The sequence below is a fragment of the Vigna unguiculata genome, chromosome 5 (genome assembly GCF_037176805.1).
Source record: "Vigna unguiculata cultivar grain cowpea cultivar isolate G323 ecotype 2 chromosome 5, ASM3717680v1, whole genome shotgun sequence".
NCBI lineage: Eukaryota > Viridiplantae > Streptophyta > Magnoliopsida > Fabales > Fabaceae > Vigna > Vigna unguiculata.
Genome location: NC_140796.1, coordinates 47410125 through 47434989, shown reverse-complemented (window position 1 = coordinate 47434989; position 24865 = coordinate 47410125). Strand labels below are relative to the sequence as shown.

The 24865-nt window shown below is 33.5% G+C and overlaps 2 protein-coding genes across 3 annotated transcripts; both read right to left on the bottom strand.

The window, feature by feature from the left end:
• Positions 1 to 1976: 1976 nt before the first annotated feature.
• ALA2 (aminophospholipid ATPase 2) lies at positions 1977 to 22198 on the bottom strand. 2 transcript variants are annotated; one of them, XM_028072444.2, is made up of 25 exons: positions 22071 to 22198; positions 20370 to 20592; positions 16655 to 16868; positions 15276 to 15392; positions 15010 to 15102; positions 14514 to 14688; positions 14249 to 14415; positions 13461 to 13565; positions 13107 to 13204; positions 12527 to 12669; positions 11716 to 11812; positions 11464 to 11573; positions 11215 to 11379; positions 7986 to 8140; positions 7829 to 7909; positions 7541 to 7661; positions 6520 to 6626; positions 6083 to 6214; positions 5651 to 5804; positions 5200 to 5317; positions 4279 to 4452; positions 4083 to 4134; positions 3500 to 3627; positions 3087 to 3237; positions 1977 to 2524 (listed from the first exon to the last, which is right to left on the bottom strand). In XM_028072444.2, the coding sequence occupies exons 2-25, from the start codon at positions 20492 to 20494 to the stop codon at positions 2192 to 2194; spliced, it is 3315 nt and encodes a 1104-aa protein (XP_027928245.1). In that variant the 5' UTR covers positions 20495 to 20592; positions 22071 to 22198; the 3' UTR covers positions 1977 to 2191. The 2 variants fall into 2 exon arrangements, with proteins under 2 accessions (XP_027928245.1, XP_027928244.1); XM_028072443.2 differs by having other exon boundaries at positions 21925 to 22075.
• Positions 22199 to 23854: 1656 nt separating this feature from the next.
• On the bottom strand, positions 23855 to 24466 carry LOC146886497 (uncharacterized). The gene has a single exon (XM_085673472.1). It carries the CDS (start codon positions 24464 to 24466, stop codon positions 23855 to 23857), a length of 612 nt encoding a protein of 203 aa, XP_085529598.1.
• Between the last annotated feature and the right edge of the window lie 399 nt (positions 24467 to 24865).

The window sequence follows — 24865 nt, the reverse complement described above, 5'->3', positions numbered from 1 at the left end:
AAGATACTTATTTTATAATTTGATCCCATGAAATTTATAAGAAAAATCCCACATTGATAGATAGGAAAAAATAACTCTAAGAGAGAAGATTTAACCATTTGAATGGATATGGTTTTTTCCATTTGAGTAATAAAGGTGTTGAAGATTGTTTGATGATTTGACATGGTCATGCAGTTGAGGTTACCTTCCGTACAAGACATTTGTAGCTACCTAAGATTCATTTGTTTTCCCTCACTAGTCTGGAAGATCTAAATTGTGAATAATCCTTCAAATCCATTTCTTAATCACTGACATAGAATTTGGTTGATTATTGTTCCGATTTAGAGTTGGATTTTAAAGAATTTGAATAAAACTTTTGCACTAGATGAAGTAATTCTTGAAAGAGATACCTGGGAAATGAATAAAGTGAGAAAGCAATTCAAGATTCACATAAAAATATAAGTAATTTCAAAGTCCAGCTTTGACTCTGAAAGAGACAAGAAAGATAAAAATGTTGAGAAATATTTGGAAGTTTATTATTATCATTATTCATTTCTGTATTTGAGGGGGTGGTCTTGGATTACTTTTGGACGCCATAAGATTCTACACCTGCACTGATCTACCATGGTGGTCCCACGGTTAAAAAATGGTAGAGATACTTTAAAAACCCTTTAATACTTGAGTTAATTTCATAGTAAAATAAGGATAAAGATGCAGACAAAAATGTTAAAAGTAAAAGGCTGGTACTGCTGAGGTGAGACCCCTAAAATGGAGATGAGATGAATCAAGTGAAGGCAGTGTGACATAGGTAGTAGGGGCCTACAATGCCACTTATGAAATTCAATTTCATGACTATAATTCTGAGATCCAAAATGCATAATGCAATTAATACATTATAAGCCTTGTTTGTTGATAGCGTCTTAGGATGCAACCATGAAGACTTATTCGAAAGACAGCTAGGTTGGTGGGGTAAGGAAGGATCCATAGCGTTTTGTTTGGAATAATTCTTATGGCGGGATTTGCTGGTTTGTGAGCTTGGTTAGGTGGTGATGCATAAACTTACACCAGATGGTATAATAAAAGGAAACAGCCCATGCTAAAACCATACATTATAAGCTTTGTCTTCTTTGTCAATTTTCGATTATACAAGACATTGAACGAGCGTGTGTAGGACTATCATAGTTCATGTCATGCTTGCGATTTTCTTCACCCACAGAATTGTTGGTACCTTGTAAATGAGTGCTTTTTTGGTGATAGAGAAATTTTATGCATGCAAAATGCCGAGGTTGTTACTGACAGATTCTCCATTCCTGTCTTGATATACAGTTTGATTTACTGGAATAATGCATCAAATTAAACTAATATTCGAAACTGTAAATCAATCGATTAAACTTCTAAGATCATAAAAATTTAACCCCCAATTTCCATAATGTCCAACAATTTAGTTCCAGAAATTAACAGTAGTCAATTTAATTAAAGTTAACAATCATTGCCAAATTGATGTGATTTAATCCCTGACATTTAAAGATAAATTAACTGATGCCTAACAACATTATCAAGAAAATATTAATTTCATTATTTCATGGACTACAACGAGTAATTGTAATTGCAGAGACTAATTAATTGTTTACTCTGATATAATCATCGCTAACTCGCCAATAGCCATGCAATTTGTAGCAGGGTTCTGACAACGGTTGGTGAGGAGCATACTTGTAGAGGATTAAGTTCTCCCGAGGTAAGCATTAAAACTGTCTGCAACCGGCATATCAGCGTGTTAACCTCAACGAATCATCATTTTCCAGATGCTTCCACAAAGGAAAAAAACTACGAATTTAGCATTTCCTTGACCTGCCCACTTTCTTGATAGCCATCTGTTGTATTACTCTTTAATAAATGCAATAAAACCATAACTGGAGAATATAAGGTGCAGAATGTATTTCGCTAGCGAAGAAATCAAATATGTCTCCAACCAGAAGTTGGAAAAATAAGAATAATAGTAATATAAAAACAATCAGATAATCTATTGAATCGTTGAATAATCATTTCCTTTTCGCTTTATATCGACAATAATCTAATGGCACTTCAGAGGTGCCCAATTTACAAAAATAACATTAGTATACACGTAACTAACAATGTACTTTGTTAATTTTTTATCGAAAAGGATATTTAACTAAGATGCGGCATCTGGTGATCTTCCAGTTGCTCCTTAATCTCAGTTATCCTTTCTTGTGTAGTTAGACAGAGATGATCTTGATTGTGACTGGAAAAAATCAAATGGTGTTCCTGATCCGAAAGATCTTCTGGTGGCATTCGGGGAATCTGACAACAGAGGTTCATACACAGGATTTCTGGTTTTGGGTTGTGTTATTGACAAGGTAGAAACATCTTTCTCTATAGATCTCGGCTGAGGCTCAATGGGGCCAAGAGACAAAATTGGACCGCCCACACGTTCAGCTTGCTGCAGTGTATTGATTTTGCTCGGTCTGTAAGTATATCGGAAGTACTTGATAGCTAGAATGGGACCCATCCCTGCCGCAACCATGAGCTGTATAGAATAATAGTTTCATCAAAACCATAATCAACGTATTTAGGAAAAAGAAAATGTGAATGAATTTGGCTCCTCGCTAGGGCCATCTAACCTACGTCGATTTATTTCACAGGCAAAGAAATAGATGTGTGAACTTTATTAGGAAAAATAAAGGAACTCAATGTCATAATGTTAATGAATTTGGCTTCTTGCCAGGTCCATGCGCAATCTATGTTGATTTTTTTCACAGGCAAAGAAATAGACGTGAATTTTATCAGGAAAATATGGAACTCAATGCCATTCAGTTTGGGACAAGATTCCTGTAGAATGTGAAATCTCGTGATCTAACACTGGAAAGGAGAACATGGAACTAGCATGGACGTGTTTAATTTGGTTTACTCAAAATAAAAGATAAAAAAAAATCTCCCTATTTTTATGGTGTTTCCAATTTTAAAGCATTTACAAAACAAAAAATAGAAAATCAAAATCTTGAATGCTTCCCTGATGAGAGTAGAAAGGAAAGAGAAAGAGCAAAATGAGAGTAAAGAACTTAAGGGGCAAGAAATGAGGAGCTACTTACAGATACTGTTATCCAATATGACGGCTGATGACACAACTTAAACATAATTGTATACATCCCTGATGAAGGAAGAGCGCTGAAGATCCAGTTAATGACATAAAAGGCAGCCAAATTACCCCATATAGCCATATGTTGCAATATAGTAAAGGAACTGTAGGCATAAAAAATAAGAGTCAGGTAATCAAACCAGAAACTTCTCCAACGAGTTGAAGCAAAATGCTTTAAACTAAAATGAGCTTTTCGGGATTTCTACGCAAACAAACCCACCAACTCCAGCACCACCAAAAATTAAACTCTTCTCATTAAAAATGGAAACATTATACACCAGATAGTTCTTTCAGTTCATTACAAACAGCATAGCACTCTAAGTCGAATTAACAGTTGCATCAGAGGCTACCAATATTAAAGCTTACTTGGTCTCCATTGTCACTACAAAAGCCTGTAACCATATACAACCCGAAAGTGCAACCATTGAAACCTCCTCCATTTCACTTTTATCATATGCGTAGGCATGTATGCTTATCACAAATACAACTATTGCCTGCAAATTACAATCACTACCAATGAGAAATGACCAGGCACATATACTAAATAATTTTGAAGTAGAGAAAAATAATAAATAGAATTGAAATTTATACAGCAAAATAAATATTTATACTTCTTTTTTATTTTTTTCCTTTTTCAATTATTTTTGTTATTCATTTTAATATTTATACTTTCTTTTTTAATACGTGACACTCTTTTTAAATTTTTATTATTCTTTATCAATTTAATAGCTGCTTTAATACTTAATTACTATACATTTATATTATTTTTATCTTGTCCACCTTGGTTCATGCATAGGCTGCAGCTAAACCATCCACCACATGCATATGGCAGAATTTTGGCCGCAGCGATATAGTGCGCCTTTAATAACACTGGTCACGACTCATGATTATAAGCTTCCTATAATCTAAGTAATTTATAAACAATTGCTTAATATCAAATAAAACTCACATGGAAGAGAGATCGACCAAACCATCCAGCAAATGTACTAGGATTCAGAAGCCTGTTTCAACATTTATAGTCAAATGCTTACTCAATGAAATGGCCACAAAAGTTTTTTCCTTTTTCGGTTAATTGAAGGGATATTCAGTTGTAATACATTTTGATAGTTCTGCTATCTATAACAAAAAGCAGCACAGTTACAAACCTTCCCGCTTGGCAGTAAAATAAAATTTGCGGATGTTGCATTACAGTTTCCTCACTAAGATCTTTGTCAAGCACGCTGACTAGAACAGGAACACTGGTGTAGAAAACATTGTAAGCCATCAAGCTAACAGAATTGAAGAGGCTAGTTCCAGAGACACCTGAAATAAATGAAAAACTGGAGATGCAACCATCAGAACCTTAAAAATTTGAGAATAGATCAATATAAAGAAGATTAGAATGCATTTCATGCATCACAACATTTTAATAGGGACTTCAACATTATGGGGTGTCTAAGTCCCACAGTGAGTAATATGAAATGTTTGGTGGAGTCTCTTTGATTCTCCACCCCCCTTAACAGTTAAAGTGGGTTCCTCAAATGTTTGATTGCTTAATAATTTGGTATCAGAATTAATTGTTGATATTTTGAAAATAACTACTTATAGAAGGTCCTACAGAAAAACTCAGAAGTTTTATGAAGTAGAATGTCATAAAGTGATAGGGTCCTACAAAAAAACTCAGAAGTGTTATGAAGTAGAATGTCATAAAGTGATATCTGCCGAGACAATATCAATGACGATGTTATGATGGGACTTGGGTACTATAGGTTACCTAAATCTTACATCAAATAATATGAGATGTTGAGTGGAATATTTAAGTATTTGATTTGTCTCCCTTAAAAACTAGCTTTTAAAGGTAGATTCCTGAAGTGCATGGATGATTATAATAGTCATAATCATTAGGAATAACCACAAGAAATAGAATGGATAAACAACAGACATTGTTTTCCTTTTCTTTCTGAGCTAGCTGTGGGTGTTTCTGTGAAACTTACTGTATACAGCTACGCAGCCCATTCTGGCTGGGGACACATTTAATGCTTGTCAGGAAAAAAAATAAAATTCAAGACCTTGTCAAAGAAACTCACAAGATTTGGATGAAGCAAATCAGTAGGGATTTGTAGAATGAATATTGAGAAAGAAATGCTGTGCGGTTGTATGAGTAGCGGCCATGGACCAGAATTAATCTCTTCAGAAATCTAAACTCTGAAAATGAACAGAATAACCATAACATCAAAGAGATGAAATCTGGTAGTCATAAGCAACTAATGAAAGAATGAGAAATACTAATCTGCCCTGTCTTATTCCAACCACTGAAAAAGATTAATTAGTAGAAGAGCTTTGAATAAATTATAGTCAAGAACAATAAAGAAAAGCCATTGATATAGGTCTAGATACAGAATAGCATCAGAAATTGAACCATATGTGTGAAGTATCTAACAAATTCAAAATACAAGAAACAGACGGTAACTGGGGAACTGTGTTGAAGGACTAGTATACATATCAAGATTGCACCAGCAAAGGAGTAAAATGGCTTACTTCCAATACTGTAATCAGCTGCTCTTGCTGCCTGCAATCCTTCTCTGCCACTGATACCCACACCAATATCAGCTTGTTGTATCATCCTTACATCATTTCCACCATCACCAATAGCCAATGTTCTATAATCACATGATTTTAAGATCTGAACAAGCTGCAACAAGAAATAGTATACAAGACAAATTAGTGCCATTATTTTCTAATAAATTAGAATTGAATAATACAAATAGAAGTATTATGTTCCCATTAGAGAAAAACATAGGATATTGGTCATCTCATCCCCCATCTTATTGCAATAGGTTAATTAAAAGGAGCCCAGACACCCCTTATTAACATGGATGGCGACTAAAAATGAAAGGAATGCAAAGCTTAGCTTTATAAAAACAGAAGCAACATATTTTTGTAAGCAGATAAAATGGTGAAAAGAAAAACCTGTGCTTTTTGTGATGGTGTCACACGACAACATATAGCAGTCCTCGAAAAAACTGCCAGCTCAGTGAAAGCTTTACGATAGTGAGTAAGTGCGATCTCAAGTGCCCAACCATCAACAACAAAAGCCACATCCTGTTTGAGAAAAGAATGATCAGATGAATTCCAAAACCTTTCAAATTATCTTGATCTCACCACATGCTTCAAAAAATGGGTTCCTAGTTAGATTACCTTATGTGTCCGTACAAGTTGCTCATTACTAGATTTATTTTATTTTAGATATGAAAAGAAACTTGTTGGACAAGAGAAAGGGATAGAAAAGGTGCAAGAGCAAATAATAAGATGTCCTCCAAAATAGAAACTACACAATAAAAAAATGAATGGTACAGGAAAACAAAACTAGTGGATTCTAAGATAATACAAAAACTAATAAGCAATACCTTGGGTTCTGAGGTAGTTATCCGCATAGTTCGTAGCACTCTTTCTAAACTCCTACAGACCTCTTCCTCTGTTTTTCCATCAATTGATAGAAGCTGTCCCTTTGGTTCTGTTAGTTTTTGGGAGGGAATTGTAAGAATAAAGACTCCTCAATATTACCACCATTAATTAAAAACCTTCCAAAGAAGGATGCATAATACTAATCAAACAAATAAAATTTAAAGCAATTTGTGCACAAACACAGAAAAGCTCTTAAAGAATGGGACTATGCACAACACATAGTTAAGTTGAAGTTGAAACGGTGTCATTTATCTTGGTAAGCAAAGCTATGAACCTTTGAAGCATCCAGAATAGGACTTTGACATATTTCAAACTCAAAGAAGGTATATTTCTAGATATTTCCTTATTCGAGTTTTTACATCATTTCAATTACCAAAGTTTTTATTGGCTGAAAAGAAGTTATTTTATGCCCATCAATTGATAGAAGTTATCCATTCAGTTCTTAGTTCTAGAGGCAGGGAATAGTAAGAACAAAGCCTCTCCAGTATTACCAACATAAATTAATAACCTTCCAATTAAGTATGAAGAATGCTAATCAAACAGTAAAATTTAAAGCAATGTGTAAACACAAACATAGCCAAACTATTCTAAAACAGAATAAATATGCTTCTTATGTTCTTTCTCTTTGGCTACCCCAAATAGAAAATTTAAGCTCAACTCCACCCTACTAGCACTAAAGTGGAGTCTTGAGAACAACCATCTGGTGTTCCTCATTTTGTACAGTTGGGACAGTTTCACCACTCATAAACTTACTCCCCAACTAAAAGGAAGATATACAGCAGAAAAACAAAAACACAAACATAAGTTTATCTATTTTTATATAAACAGAGAGAATGGCAGACTAACCACGGGCCATTTCGAGATTCTTATGCTACTTGATGATGAACACATACAATAGTTGTACTATTTGCACATCACTAAGAAGAAAAAATATTCTACAACATGATCTCAAATCTGAATCACCTGGGGAAATAAAATTACATGACAGAGCTATTTGTATTGCTGTATTCTGCTTATCTCCAGTTAGCATCCAAAAATTTATTCCAGCTTTTCTTAGAGTTTCTATCGTTTCAGGCACTCCATCCTAAAAGCAAAACAAAAAAATAAATCATAATGATCATCACATAAAATCACTGGGGAAATTCTTTAATTTTTCCATTTCATCTAAAGTTGATGAGGATTCAGTAAAATTACATGAATTTAAAAGTATTATCTATGAGATTGTTATCAGCTAGTACAGCTAATTTTCACCTGTAAACGATCCTCTATTGCTGTTACACCCAGAATTTCCAAGTCATGTTCTACTCGTTGACAGACCTCAGCTACTCTCCACTGTTAAAGATACTAATCTGAGAATGGAGCTTTTGAGTAAAAGTACATAAAAAAGCCATAAGTATATGCCCTTTACCTCCCTATCAACCAAAGTGCTATTGGCCTCTTTAAACATCAAAGACCATTCTCGATATTCATCTTTTTTTAACTCACGCCAACCCAAACATAATGTACGCAATCCCAAGTGAGCATACTGCTCCACAGCTTCAATGAAATGTCGAGTCTGCTGCCCTGCAATAATCAATGGTGTCAATTGTGGAGCAGTGCCCCCCCAAAGGAAATGAAAACTCGATAGCAGGTAGTGGTATTGAGATGACAGCTATTATATTTTTTTTTTGGTACTTATTCCAATGCTTTAGTATACACATACATACATACATACATACATACATACAAATATATATATATATATATATATATATATATATATATATATATTTATCTATGTATGTATACACTTATTATTATATTATTTCTAATTATTGTTAATTAGCTTATTGTGTTTTAATTAATTTTTATTACTATTATTTTAATTTATTGTGCTTTATTACAGAAAAGTTCATTTCATTTTTTCTTCTTTTTATCTTCTAGAAGTACTTCTAGAGAAGCTTGTTCAAGTGGTTACCACATCCCTACACTATACATACCGCACACATTTGATTACTAAAGCTGTGGAGGAAGAGCTCAAAATGATTGAGAAAAATGACAAATGGGAGATGGTGGAAAGCCCTCAACACAAACAACCTATAGCAGTCAAATGGGTTTATATAAACAGACTTAATGCAAATGGTTCTATAAGCAATTACACGGTGGGATTGGTAGTCAAAGGATGCGCTTATGTGTTTGGAGGTAGACTTTTCAAAAAGATTTGCTTCTGATGCACATTGATACAATCACAATGATGTTTGTTTTGGCCGCACAAAAAGGATGGAAAATTTACCATTTAGAAGTAAAATATGCCTTTTTAAATGGTTATTTGCAGTACATATTTGTGGAGCAACAAAGAGGGACTTAAAGTGAAGGAATATGTACAAGCTAAAGAAGGTCTTGTATGGTCATGAACAAGTCCCAAGGCTTGGTATGGTAGAATTGATGATTATCTTAAAACATTTGGAATTGTTAAAAGTCCAATTGAAGGTACATTATAAGTGAAAATGGTCAGGGTTAATTTAATCATAGTTTCTATCTATGTTGATTACCTACTTGTGACAGGGGTTGATGAGACACTAAGAAAGGAGTTAAAGTTGAAATGACATATTTTGGTTTATTGTCCTTCTTGGGAATGGAGGTAAAGCAAGATAAAGATGGAGCTTTTATATGTCAAAAGAAAAAATGTGTAAAGGAAATACTAAAGAAGTTCTGCATGGAGGACTAAGCATTGATACACCAATTAACCTGAAGAAATCATTTTGCAAAGATGATGAAACCGATAACAAAGATGAACGTTATTCCAAAAGCTAAATTGGTTGCCTAATGGATCTTACTACTACAAGACCTCATATCATGTTTGCAGTAAGTATTCTTTCAATGTTCATGCATAGTGCTGGTAATGTTCATTCTTGAGCTGCCAAATGAATTGTTAGATATATTAAAGGCTCTTAGACTGTGGTATGATGTCCTCTCACTCTCATGAGTTTAAGTTTCATTGATACTATAATAGTGATTGGATAGGTTGTGTTCATGTGAAAAGCACATGTGGTTACTGGTTTTCTTTTGGGTCTGGAGTTTTTTCTTAGCACTATAAAAAGCAAGATTTTATAGCTCAATTACTGATTTTATAGTTGTTGTTGCTGCAGTGAATCAGACTCTTTCAATCAGGACCATCATGACAGATTCGCATATGGAGCAAGAAGAAAGTATACAGGTTTTTATAGACAACCAGCTGCAATTTCAATTGCCAATGATCCAGTATTTTATGGAAAAATTAAACATTTTAAGAGCAAGTTTTTCTTCAAAGTGAAGGAGAATTGAAGTTACTATACAGCAAAACAGAGAATCAAAGCGCTGAAATTATGACCAAGGCACTTTCAAAAGCTAGATTTTAATACTTGAGACAAAAACTTGGAATTTGTAGTTCTAATTCTGAAGTCAAGGAGGGGTGTCGAAGAAAAACTGTTGGAATTAATTAAGAAACAGAATACATTAGATTTTTATGCTATTTTATTTTAAATAAAAGTCATGTTAACTGATAGGATAAATATGTTTTTATCCTATTTTATAGCTATTACCTTTTATCAGTTTATTATTAGCTCATAGGTTTCTTGTTTTGCTAATGTTCTATCAATATGTTGATTTCCATATAAATAAAATAAAGCCTTCATATATAATTCTTGATAAAAAAATATTCAACAAAAAATCGACTCTTCTTACTGGTACCTCTCGGGGCCTTCTTTGCACATACCTTAACTACTAGATTCCCCGATATCTTTCCATAATTGACACAAAACTAATCACTTCTATATATAATTACATAACCCCATCAATGGTCTCACAGCCAATCCTAAACCCAGATAATGGGAGAAGATTCAGTTAAGCCTTAGAAGTCAACATAAAACTAACTGATATAACACCTATACATCCCTGATGGTTTGCCCAAGAGAAACAAGGCATATCTTACATTTGATAGGTCACGAGTTCAAGTCCCACTAGTCCCTGTTGGGTGAGATGGAGTAGATGTAATGTAAGTTCCATTGTAAACTCTCTTTAAGCCTCAAAAGCTTTCCTTACCATAGATTGAGGTACCATATCCTCCCCAAAATTTTAAACTGTTCAATTTGGTAAGCGGTTGTAAGTCCTAGACACAGAACCAAGTTTTCCCCTTTATCTAATGTAGATCTTTTGTCAGCCTTTAAAGAGGGATGGGCCTTGTAAAAATTCACAAGTTTATAGCCAAAGCCAGACCTTATAATATGTTCAAGTCCGATTCGGTTAAAAGTCATTCAATTAATCTAAATCATATGATCAATTCTGGCCGGATCAGAGTTGAAAAGTTAGTTACAATACATGCAAACAGGTCTGAGAAAAAGAATGGGACGGTAAAATAAAAGAAAAGAACTCAACATTTTAGCACCAATATTTGGCAAGGATTGTACAAAAAGTAGTTACAAATTAAGACAATAGCGCATGAGTATTCCATTCCCTACTCATCTGAAATCATTATACTGCTCTCTGACTCTAAACCAACAGCTGGCCATATTCGTGAGAAGAAAGGAGAAGTATAAATAATCATGAATTGAAAGAAAATCCCTGTGTAGTTATTTGAATACCATAAATTACAAATGAACAGGAAACACAAATATCCTTACCAGCACGAGCAAACGGAAGAATAGCCTCATCTGCTCCCTTCGACAATAGAAGGATCTTTCCATTTTGGCAATCTTTCAATACTACCGACATTCTTTTCCTATCAGAGGTGAACTCTAGAGTTTCCAGGACTTCATACTGAAGTATTGAAGAGTTGAACTTGACTTCTGAAAAATTACAAAAAGTGATTAAAAGAACTTATGTAACCAATTAGTCAGTTATGCTTTAAAAAGTAACAGCAAGCACAGTACCAAGAATATTTCCACTCTTATTAAAGTAAATCATATGCAATTGAGCAGCAGCCTGAACAAGGGCATCCTCATCTTGAGACTGTGCTTTATACAAGATATCTCCAGTTTTGCTAAGTATGACAACAAGAAATCAAGCACAAATTAATAACTTCCTACTAAAGGCTTATATTATAAAAATATCCCAACTAAGAAAATTGTTAATATTAACAGTTGTCATATCCGGTATCCTAGCAAAGATAAAGGTAGAATCACCTTCGCGTAGGTATGACAGTATTACATATTGCCATAATTGTAAGAAATCGTACAACATCTGAAGAACCACTTGACACAGCATTGATAAGCTCTACATCTGCACATCACAACATGTAACTAATCAGGTGGTTAAACTTGAAATCTGAAACAATTAAAGAAGAAAATATATCTTCAGAAAATAGTCAGTGATTAAAACAAAAAATTAGTGCATCCATAAGCAGTAAAGGAAGAAAAGGAATAGGAGTTCAGTCGTGTTCATAAATAAATATGAACGAATCCTTTCATCTTCAAATTTACACTTTCTCCCGTACATTCACAGTATGTTCCAGAAACATCTTTCAGCGAAAATAAATGTTCCATTTTTTCATGTCAAATGGTATTAATTACTATTAGTTGAGAAAATCAATATATTATTCAAATAAATAACGATACATGACAATAAGAAGAAAACTAAAAGTGCTAAATCTTAGTAAACCAAGGAAATCATTGGAGCTGTTAAGGCTGGAAATCTCACTACCATAAGTATGAGAGTAGGCTGCCTTGATTTCGATTTTTAGAAAAGTCATTACACAATTTTATGTTAGAACCAAATAAGTGTCCACTGCTTTTGCAGCATCTTGAATGTGCACATAATATTTATATATTTCAATTCAATTTATTTAGTATATACATGTGCCCTTCGGTGTTGTTGTTGAAGGAAACATATATGTAACCTTTTTTCTTGGTAGATGGAAACATCATAATTCAGTTCAGTTTTCTTAGATCATTATGTTCACAAGGCAAAAAGAAAAGTTTCCCCGAGTAACCATACCCTTCAATGCATCTCCATTTTCATTTCCGTAGAAATTGCCACCAATACAACATCTTCTAAATATCATCTTATTCTCGGTCAGCGTTCCTGTTTTGTCAGTCAAAATGTACTCAACTTGTCCCAGGTCCTCACTTATCGCTGTACTGTCAAATATAACAAACATCATTAATTAAAAAAGTATGCTTATATGATAGTATACTTTGTGTTATTAGACATTCTCTGCTCGTATATTAAGCAGACTCAGCATTGAGTCAGCATCCTTTGATAGTTAGGTAGTCAGCTGTTATTCGTTAGGAGAGCTGGAGTCTGTTGTAGAACAGTTAGATCTGACTCACTAGCTTTTACCTCGAGCTATCCATCTTTCATTATGTTAGGACTGCTGGAGTCTAGTGTTAGAACAGATAGAGATCTCAACCAACTACCTTGCACCTCATGCCATTCGATTATATAAATACTTGTGTTGTAACTCAATCCTTAATAATACAAGACATTTTACAGCTTACAAAATTTCTCTTCTTTTAAATTTTTTAATGTACAAGTTCCTAAAAGTAGTTGGTAATAGGATCATTTGGTTACTTACTTTGTTGCATGGGAAGGAATGCTAGTCTCATGGTCAATCATCTGATTGTCCCAGTCAATAAATTTTGCATACAAGCTCTTCACCAAATCAAGAGATACCTGACAGAGATGGAACAGTTGGCTCTATCAAATTTAGAAAGTTACCCTCAAAATATTTACACACTAGTATTATCAACCGAAAATCCTATTTCTAATTAGAACTTAAGTTTTAATGATATTTTCATTTAGTTCTTAAGGTCATACATGTTATTACCTCAAAGGACTTCCACTATGCTATCTATATTATGACTGTTATCCAAATGCCAAGCATGAAATATGTAACATAATGTACGCTAAATATTTACCATCAGCTCACCTTAATTGAAATGGGTATCATGATGGAACAGAGAAGCTCAAACCGCAAAGGGATGACCAACAGTTCATACCACGGACCTTCATGAGGGTAAAGAACATACCATTGCTTTGAAAACAAAAGAAAGAAAAAACATGAGGATTCACCTACATGAATCTTAAAGATCATTGCAAAACACTGAAACTTACATAGAATTATGAAAGATAAGACATCAAAACAGGGAAAAAGTTTAATATCATGTTTTGATTCCCATCCAAAACAAGAAGGCAGAACCAATATAAATATGCTTCTGTATATTTTTCTCAATTTTGACACGGTTTTGAGAATGTGTTTTTTGGTGATGTTCCAAACACCCCATAAAAGTAAGATTTAGGGGAAAAAAAATCCTTTAATGATTAAATATCATGATAACACAGGAAATTACAGAAATAGTGGTTATTCTAAGAAAAAGAAAAATGAAACAACGATGCCTGAGCATTCATTGACATAGGGACTAAAAGGGTAATCAGGAATATTTCCTAAAATAAACCAAAGTCTGCTTACAAAGAGTAAAACAACTAAATAATTCACATGAAAGCACAAAGGAAGCAACCAGCGAAGCCGATATGCTCTATGTTGAAACAAAATCGAAATTGAAAAGGGTGCATGCTACTACCATGAAAATACAGGTAAATAAAAGGGCAATATAGCAAAATAAAAATAATAAACACTGGTGAGCATACCCTGATAGGTACAAGATTTGATACAATTATCAGTGCCCAAGAAACTTATGTTGAGAAACTGTATCATACCTTCTTAGCTTCTGTCTCCTTCCAAACATTCCCTGCTATGCCAAGAACAAGAACAACAACTATTTGGAATATAAAAATAGCGCCAGTCAACTTGTCAATCATGGCATCCATAGCAGTGAGCTTTGGTTCTGGTATACCTCTACTCATGCCCATTTTGGTTTCATTACCTGAAGAAATTAATTACATGTCAGATACAAAATTTAAACTGTTCCTGAAAAAATATTCACAGTTCCAAGAATTTAATAGATTGTATACATGGACTTGCCTGTATAGACAGCCACTCCACAAGCCCACTCTGTGTTTCTCAAGTAACATGACTGAAGAATGGTGTTTTTAATGGTTAAAGGGCATATATCATTATCAATAAATGGGGGAAACAACCGCATGTTTGCATCAAATCTCCTGATATCTTTATCTGGACAAGGACACTCAATTACACCCTAGACACAGACACAAATATAGAATAGAGAAATTAAGTAGTTGTCATATATTAATAATTAATAGTTGAGAGAAAATTAAGAGATAGAAAATAAAGTGATTCTGATAAACTAAAAATGAGTTCATTCACACAAGTAACTGTAAGTTGTTAGTTAGCAATTCATACAATAGAAGCATTTATAACACAACTAACTACTTAGATTAAATTCTACCAACACAGGATTACAGGCATAAGCTGATCTCCCAACATCATTCAAACATCTTATCTAATTATTATCACAATTAAATTCTACCAAGCATAGTTACTGTAGATAAAATTTTACCTTAATTTTGTGCAATAGTTCAACATCAATTCCCGCACAAGCAGAAGGTATGACCCGTGTCTTTAAATCCGTTTCACCATCCAACGCAGCAGTCTGAATGACATGTCACATCATAAGATCCTTAAAATGAATATAATGAAATGTCTCACCCAAAATGAGAGAAAGAGAAGAAGATTTAGAAGAAACATAGTGGAACTACATTCCAATTCCCCTGCAATGCCGCAGAGAGAGAAGACCAACTTTAGCATGTTTCACAACATAATTACCTCTACATAGCAAACTCCTTGAGGATCAGAGGTACCAATCAAAACAAGGTCACAAGGCACTTCATCATTTTCACGTAGCCATACTATATTACCTACATGAATATCCTGGGCTTCAATCTGCAAAACCACCAAGGGAACCACGTCCACCCAGAAAAAATCATTAGATCTACAGATATAAAAGAAAACACTATATAATATCAAATGTTAAAGCTTATGTAAATCTTCCTTCCTACAAGACATGAAGCAGACCAAGGTGTACATGAGATATGAAGTAGAAGCTTGAAGTCTATTCAGCTTCAGCTTTTTTTTAAAATGAAGAAGGTGTTTTTATGATGTAGCTTGTTTTAAAAGTTCTTTTCGCTCTTCGTGTTTTAAGAAAGCAATAAAACATCTTCATGTTTTAAGAAAGCAATAAAACAGCTTCTTATCTATTATCATTATTTTTTAGAAATTTTTAATTGATAAAGCACTTTTTCACTAAATAGGCATAAACAAACAGACCATTTATTATTTAAATGGCACAAGCAGGTTTCGGGCCATGTCTAGTTAGAATCACTATCACTGTCATACAAATTGATCCTTCAAGCAAGTGTAAGGAGTAATCCTCTAATAGATAAACATGACCATTGGTTCTTACAGTTAAATAAAAATGTTGCGTCAAAATGTGCTCAAACATCACCTCATATTTTGGCAGGAGAGGTAACAATGAACATGACACATAACTTTATATGGCCAATAAGTACATACATAGACTACAAGCTGCATGCTGGAGTTCAAATAATCTGTAGTTGGGTGAGAGATAAGGTCATTCATCGTTGCCTATGGCCCCATTGATTAGAATGAAGAATCCCATATCAATGTTAGACCACTAACCCTTTTACGATCCATGCCTTTCTTAAAAACTAAAAGGTCTATTTTGTTGTTTATGTATAACTATAAGAATATAGAGGAGAAAATAACTATGCAATTAATCATTACAAGAATGAACCAACAAAACATGCATTAGTCTCTGACCTTTTAGAACAAAAAATAAATGGGAATGGAAAAAGAAAAGGAAAAAAAAGGAAGACAAGAAATGTCAAAAAGTTTGAGAAAATACACATATATCCATAATTAAACTGCTCAAACACAAAAGTATACGTACAGATAATACCCTGATATTTTAAAACCAGCAGACCTCATACATTGTGCATAGAATTTAGATTGAAGTTAAAACCATCAACTGAATAAAAAAGTAACAATATCTTGAAAAGATAAACAGATTATACTCTATTGTAAATAATAAAAGTCAAAATCATGCATAGTTATTCAAATGATGATGATCAAGGGCTGGAAACACAGCAAAATATATATTCAAGAAAATTAAATACGTTTTATACATGTTTCTTAATGCCCTTCTTCACAACCCAGACTTCCTTCTCATTTGCCTTTTTGTCTGAAAGATATCTATTGTAATCATCCCACGCCTCTTTTGATGCAGAGACAGCAAAAATAAAGATAAGTGGACCCCATGTACTGGCAGGATTTACTGGAGTAATGAGAGGCCATAACTGTAGGCAAGCTATGAGCAAAAAGTACTGATTCATGAACCGGCTGGAAAAAGGAGAAAAATCAGATGGATTAAAAGATCGTTATGTTTAATTAGAAAATCAACACAAAATTTTAACACCAAGGAAAAACTTCATTATGTTCAATAAAAAATAAGTTCCTTAATCATTCGTGCACATAAGGAAGCTTGTGCAGTAAACAAAACAACTGTGAGTGTTATACTTCTATTACACAATGTTACTGAGTTGGTTAGCTGCTACAACTGCTGTTGGTCTCTGTTTTATTTAGTGTAACTGTTTGTGAGGCAGTTACCATAGTTTCTCCTCTAATTAGTGCAATTGCTTTAGTTATAAGGTTATAACTAACTTATGACTGAGCTCTGTCTATATAGTTTCCTGTAAACAGAGTCTCGGTGTCTTTTGTAACTTTTAAAAATAAATAAATAAATAAATCATTGTATCAGCGTTTTCTATCAACAATCACAACAAAAAAAAATAAGAACAAGGCTGAGTCCCTAGTATATAGGATGAGTGAGTTACACAAAAATGTCAAATTAAAACTGTCTGGATCCTCCCCATTAATGGCATTGTCCACTAATCTTCTGAACTCTCCCTTCGTAGTGTTAACTATATGATGATTCATGCCTTGAAAGTAGAATCTATGAAATCGCACAAAATATCCAACAAAATGAAATTACCTCCTTGTGATAAACTATCCCATTAACGTGTCCTATGACATTGTCACACTTTGTGACTTATGATAAACTATCAACTAATCACAAAAGCTTTCTTAGGCATCTAAATACTGTCACCATCCAAAACACATGGAATAGTATGGACTGAAAAAGTACTATGAAGGTTGAAATGGTTGCTCTAGAAAATATAAAACTTGGGAGCTGGTGGATCTACCGAAAGGAAAAAATATTGTTGGATGTAGGATGGATGGCAATACAAAAATTAATCCTCATCCCAGATGTAAAACTTTACCCATATCTCCATCCCCATACCTAACAGTATAAAATTTCTATCTCATCCATATTCCTATCGAGGAATGGGCATACCTATCCCGCTGCCATACCCACCCTTTTATTGTTCCAGATATTTATTAAATAATTCTCTTTACAAAAAGTAAAAAGCAGAGCATAGAAAACATTATATTTTCAAGTACTCAATGTCAAAATGATACACATTTTCTTTTTTTCTAATGTCAAATATCAAGAAATAAATTATAAATATCAAATAACAAGATAAAGGTCAAATAATTATATAAAATAGTAAAAATAATCAAATGTGTATCCCATAAATAAGTTATGAAACTAAGAACTAAAGAAAAGTTAATATAAGTTTTTTAGGTTACCTAATAAATTAAAGTACTTCAATAATTTAAAACAAGGATGGATATTGGGATGGGGATGGGGAGGAGCATGGTGTTAGCATATAATGTTTTCTGATACAAAATCCTTTTGTTAGATTATTCTTGTCTACAATATCTTTTCTGTTTTGATATGCTGTTGGGTTGTTACCATTTTAAATGCTGTATTTTTTATTTTATTGTTTTTATGTTTTTCCTTATATAAAGGACACTGTACAGAATGTTAGAAGTATGGTGAATATAACATTTTCATTCCACTGTCATACTCTCTCTTTCTCAGTAGATTAGGTTTTCTAACATTATATCCAGAGCGTGAGTTGCCCTCTTTATGTACTGGTCCTGCTTCCATGGCGACCACCACGCCTGTCCTCTTCTCTTATTTTGTTTCAGAGAAACTCAAAGACACTAATTTGTTTCTCTAGCAACAACAAGTTGAACTGGTCATCAAAGCTCATCGTCTTCAAAGCTACCTAGTTAACCCTCAGATTCTGCTGCATTCACAGAACATGACTACAAATGTGTCCACTGTCTCTGTTATTCCCCCATCCCCCACTGTTTCCACTGTACCCACAACACACTTTCACTATGTTTTCTATTTGGCATAATAGGCTAGGCCACCCTTCTGTCTCTGTTTTACATAATGTTCATCACTGTTGTAATGTTTCCCCACCTAATAAAACTACTGCAGATTTCTGTGTAGCATGTTGTATGGGCAAGTCTCATCAATTAGCCTCTCATACTTCCTTACACTGCACCTTCACAACTTGTCTTTTGTGATCTTTGGGATCCTTCTCATGTCTCGTCTTCCATGGGCTATCATTATTATGTTTCCTTTATTAATGCTCATAGTAGATATACTTGGATTTATTTTCTTAAACACAAATCTGACACTTTGAACGCCTTCAAACAATTCAAAGCCTTTGCTGAACTTCAATTAAATCATAAATTTAAAGAAATCCAAATTGATTGGGGTGGTGAATTTAGACCTTTCACTCAATATCTAAACTCTTTGGGTATTCATCACCGTTAATATGTTCTCATACCCATAATCAAAATAGAGTTGTTGAGTGCAAACATAGGCCATGGGGACGGACAGCGGCGGATAGATATGTACATGCCTATCTTTGTCTCAACCAATTTAAAAAATCAGATATGTCGATACTCGTACTCGTACCTAATCAATGTGGAGAGTCCTTATCAAACTCGAGATAAGTTCAGACAATACTCACGGGAATGGATTCATTTGCAATCCCTAAGTGGGTATCCACTATTAAATACAAGACGACTTAGAAAGGTAAAAGGCAAGGTTAGTAGTTAAGGGACATACTTAAACGTAAGGGATTGATTACCTTGATCACCTATTGAAAAAATGAATATTGTTAGAATTTTATTGTCTCTAACAGCTAATTCTGCATAGAGTTTGCAGCAATTTGATATCACAAATGTCTTTCTACATGGCAATCTTGAGGAAGAAATTTACATGGAGGTCCCATCTAGATTTAAAGCCGAGGAAGGAAAGGTGTGCAAACTAAGGAAGGTACACTATGGGTTGAAACATTCTCCTAGAGCATGTTTTGACAGGTTTACTACTATAATGAAGACCATAGGGTACAAGAAAAACCAAAGTGATTATACATTGCTTATTAAGCATTTAGCTCAGAGTTCTTTGTATAGATGATATAGTTGTATTTGAAAATGACCAGACACGAACGAAAGCCTAAAGAAAAAGGTTTGATAACAGAAATTGAAATTAAGGAGTTACACAGATTGAAATATTTCTTGGGCATTGAAGTGGCTCATTCCCATAATGATATTTTCATCTCCCAGCAAAATTATGTGTTGGATTGGATTTATTGGCTCAAACTGCTAAATTAAGTTGTAAACCAGTAGAGACACCTATTAAACAAAATCACATGCTTGGTAAATCAATTGAAGGTGTAAATGTGGATCAATCGACAATTTTATCAAAGGGTGGTCGGGAAATTGATCTACTTGTCTCACACCAAGCTCGACATTGCCTATGCAATTGCACAAAATATCCAACAAAATGAATATCAAAGAAGATAGAAGAGACGATAAAACAGAAGAACCCTAAAGGTGTGCAAATGCATGTGCAACATATCATTACACATAATTAAAAAAATGAAAAACAAAGAGTGTTGGGAGAAAGATTACCTGAACTGTTCCCATAAATTTTTTGGAAGAAAGTTTAATACGGTATATTTTCTGTTTGATATACGATTATCACAGTATATATCATGAGATGATTCATCATCATCAATATAAACATAACGCTTCATTGTTGAGTTATGAGCATCTGTCTGTATAGATTATCTTCTACAGCTTCATTGCAATGCTCAAGTAAAACAATTTTGAAGAAACCTCAACCAGTCACATCCTGAAAGAGAGAGAAAATTCAGATTTGCACATAAAACTTGTTATCGTGAAAAATAAAACCAAGAAACATCACCAAACAAAGATAACAACATTAAAGGATGAATCCAATTCAAAAAAAAGTATTTTCTTTGACTCTCAAGATAAACTGGGAATCTCAATACGCAAGCCACACACAAGCATATTAAATATCATGTTATTCTTGACATATCTAAATGCAAAATACTATCATAATATCCAGCATGCAAATCAAAATATGTTGAACGTAATACCTTTATCTTATGTTAGTTAATTTATGCCCAAGCACAACTGAATGACAGAAATCATTTAAAGAAACAGGCAATTTAACATGAAAAAAGCTACTGAAGAATAGCTTCCATAATCCATAGCATGCCATACCATATCACATAAAGTACATTTAATCCTTTTTTTTTCTGGAGGAAACCAATTACCAAATCACTCGACTAACCATGCTGTTGAGTACATGATGCCTACACACTAGGTTGCAACATTAAAATAGAAAAATACAAATTCTTTTTATTCTTTTTCAATGTTCCAACTGTCGTACACTGAGGCAGAATTCCTACAAGACTGAAAATTTGTATGCTGGCAGAACAACAAAAGAATTCTCGAAAATGAAACTAACCCCGGGGATCAGCTGGACCAAATCTCCCCAAGATTGTATAGGACCAATTTTAACTCGGTCAACATGGATGATACTATAGTAATACGATAGGAAATGTTTTCAGTGCTCATCTCAACTAATTCCTATTAGAAACCTCAAACTTCGTAATACGAACCAAAATGAAATCAATAGCGAAACCGTTTTCCCCATCCTAAGTACATATCAAAGAAATCGAGGAAAGTACCAATCCGCAATGAATCTACGAATATTAATATGATATAGAAGTTTTTGGGTGCTCATCTCAAATTTCCTAATATGAACAAAAATAAAATCAATAGTGAAGTAGTTTGGTTCATCCTAAACATATATCGATGCAATTCGAAGGATGTGCCAATCAGCTATGAATCTACGAATAGTAGTATAAAAATATGAAACTCTTTTGGTGCTCGTCTCAACTAATTCCTGATCGATAAAATCAAGCACCCTAACATGAACGAAAATGAAACCAACAGTGAAGTCGTTTTGCTCATCCTAGACATGTATCAAGGAAATTAAAAGGATGTACAAATCAGCTACGAATCCAAGAATAATAATACGACATGAAACTTCTTTGCCGTTCATCTCAACTGATTCCTGAATGGAAAACTTAAAGCTTCTAATGAATGAAAAAAGAAATCAGCAGTGAAGTCGTTTTGTTCATCAGAAACATACATAAACGAAATTTGAAGGAAGTGTCAATCAGCTATGAATTCAAGAAAATGGAGAGCGATCGAAGTCGAAGTTGAAATCGAAATCAGAGCCCCAAACTATGGCTCCTACGCAGAGAGCGTTGGGTCTAAGATGATCAGAGACCGTACCTGTGTACGAACGACCTTGTTTCCTTTCTCTTCTGCTCCGATACGTAATAGTATACGCGTGATTCGTATACAATACATGTGATCCGATTTCAAATTTTCCAAATGGGCTGTTAGAGTGAATAATTTGCTGTTTGCAACTCCATATTGTCTTTCTACACCGTTTTTTTCATCTTAATGCTGCAGAAACTGATTTCAATTTTTTTTTTACACCTTTATGAAAAAATCCGTAATATATTTTAATTTGTTCTGAGAAGTAACTCTATAATAATAAATATTACTATGAACTAGTTTAGAATATTCCATTTAAAATAATTATACATCTGAAATCTTCAGAATATATATTTTTCTATAATACCTTCAAAAAGTATAATTCGTAAGTTTTAATACATTTTCGATTCTTTTAAAAATTGTAAAACTTATGAGTATTTTCTTCCTCAAACAACTGAGACTAGTGAAAGAAATTAGTTGAATCGTTCTTCTACTTGATTTGCATGTATTGAGATTTTTAAGGCTTTTGAAAATATGAGAGATATAAAATATATGAGAGATATATGTGATATGTTATACGGAGGAACATGTTTTTGTATTTTATTGATATACTCTATATATAGAGCAAAATATAACAAATATCAATTATAAAATATTTAGAATATCTCACTCCTAATCTAAAATAATAACAAATTTCTAAAACTGACACATATCTCTAAAACTGAAATATTTTCTAAAAACTAATTTAAATAAAAAAGATATTAAGTAATATTCTCAACATTCCTCCTTACTTAATATCTTTTTATTTTATATCTTCATATTTGATTCTCCATATTTTGATGCTTAATTTTCTCCTCTTTTTGTGCTTGTAATATTTGTTTTTCTCCTTCTTCCATGGCATCACATCTTGATCTTCATATTTGATTCTCCATATTTTGATGCTTAATTTTCTCCTCTTTTTGTGCTTGTAATATTTGTTTTTCTCCTTCTTCCATGGCATCACATCTTGATGGGTTTATATATATATTTTCATATATAGGGTTATGGTTATAGGCATGGTTATGGTCATTGAAAGATTGTGGTTGGCATATATGATTATATGACATTAGTCTTACACATATAAGACCTTAGACACCACTTTAACCCCAAAATCTTAGTCTTTTCTATCCAATGTGGGACTTTGACTCACACTTGGACTATTCCCTTGTTTTTTTTTTCTTTTTCATATGATATATTTTTCCTTCATGTGTATGAGTGACCCCTTTGGTTATGGTTATGCGGTCAGTCACTCCGAACCATCGGCTCCTCTGATACCACTGATGGGTTATATATTTTTTCATATATGAGTTATAGTCATGGTCATTGAGAGATTGTGGTTCGATATGGTTATATTTCATTAGTCTTACAGATATAAGACCTTAGACACCACTTTTACACCAAAACCGGCAATGTTGTTATGGGCCTTTATTCTTATATAGTGTTTAACTTTGTCTTTTCTATCCAATGTGGGACTTTGACTCACACTTGGACTATTCCCAACACATCTTTCTTCAATTTGACATCATCCTTCATATTTCTTCTTATATATGCATCATCTTCTTTTTCTTTGTTCGGTGTGGATTTCATTGGAGTGGCATTGGACCTTTTGTGAATATTAAAATATGAACCTCTATCTACTTTCTTCACTTGGACATCTACTTTCTTCCAAAGATATTTATCTTCTAATTTTGATCCTTCTATTTTTCTTGACTATGAGAGCATTATCTTCCGTGTAATTTAAATTACCTTCAACCGCCTCATGATCTTCTCTCATCAATCTTCGTTGTTCTTGTGCTTGCAAGGCATGTATCACATCTGTAAAGGTGATACAAATCTTTTGTATTTTCTAAGGAAGCAATAGATGCCTCATATCTTTCCGGCACCGTCACCATAATTTTATCAACGAGTCTGGAATCTAGAAACTCTTTTCCCAACAATTTTATGTTGTTGGCAATACCCAACAATTTGTTTGAGTATTCTTTAATTGTTTCCGACTCTTTCATTCTTTGCATCTCGAACTCCCTTATCAAGTTCAAAACTTTCATGCCTCGAATCTTCTCGTTCTCTTCATATTCTGCTTTCAAGTATTCCCATATTTCTTTGGGAGACTTTAGAGTCATGATCCTGGTCATAATCATTTGTGAAACACTTGCGAACAAGCATGATTTTGCCTTTGCCTTTCTCGTTTTCTTTTCTTTATGCACTTTCATTTGAGCCGCGGTGGGATTTTCAGACAAGGGAACATCATCTTCCTCCACAACTTCCCATAGATCTAGCCCCTCTAGATATGTTTGCATCCTTACCGCCCATAGATCATAGTTTTCACCATCAAAGAGTGGAATAGTGACGTGTGACATATTTCCTTCCATTCTATCGGCAGTAAGAACAATGACTCTTGATACCAGTTATTGGGATTTTTAGGGCTTTTGAAAATATGAGAGATATGAAATAGATGAGAGATATATGTGATATGTTATACGGAGGAACATGTTTTTGTATTTTATTAATATACTCTATATATAGAGCAAAATATAAAAAATATCAAGTATAAAATATTTAGAATATCTCACTCCTGATCTAAAATAATAACAAATTTTTAAAAGTGACACATATCTCTAAAACTGAAATATTTTCTAAAAACAAATTTAAATAAAAAAGATATTAAGTAATATTCTCAACAACATGATATCAAATATACAACTTAAGAATTGGTTTCAATGTCGTATTCAGACCAAATAGAAAACGAAAATGTTCTAGTTGACAGTTTC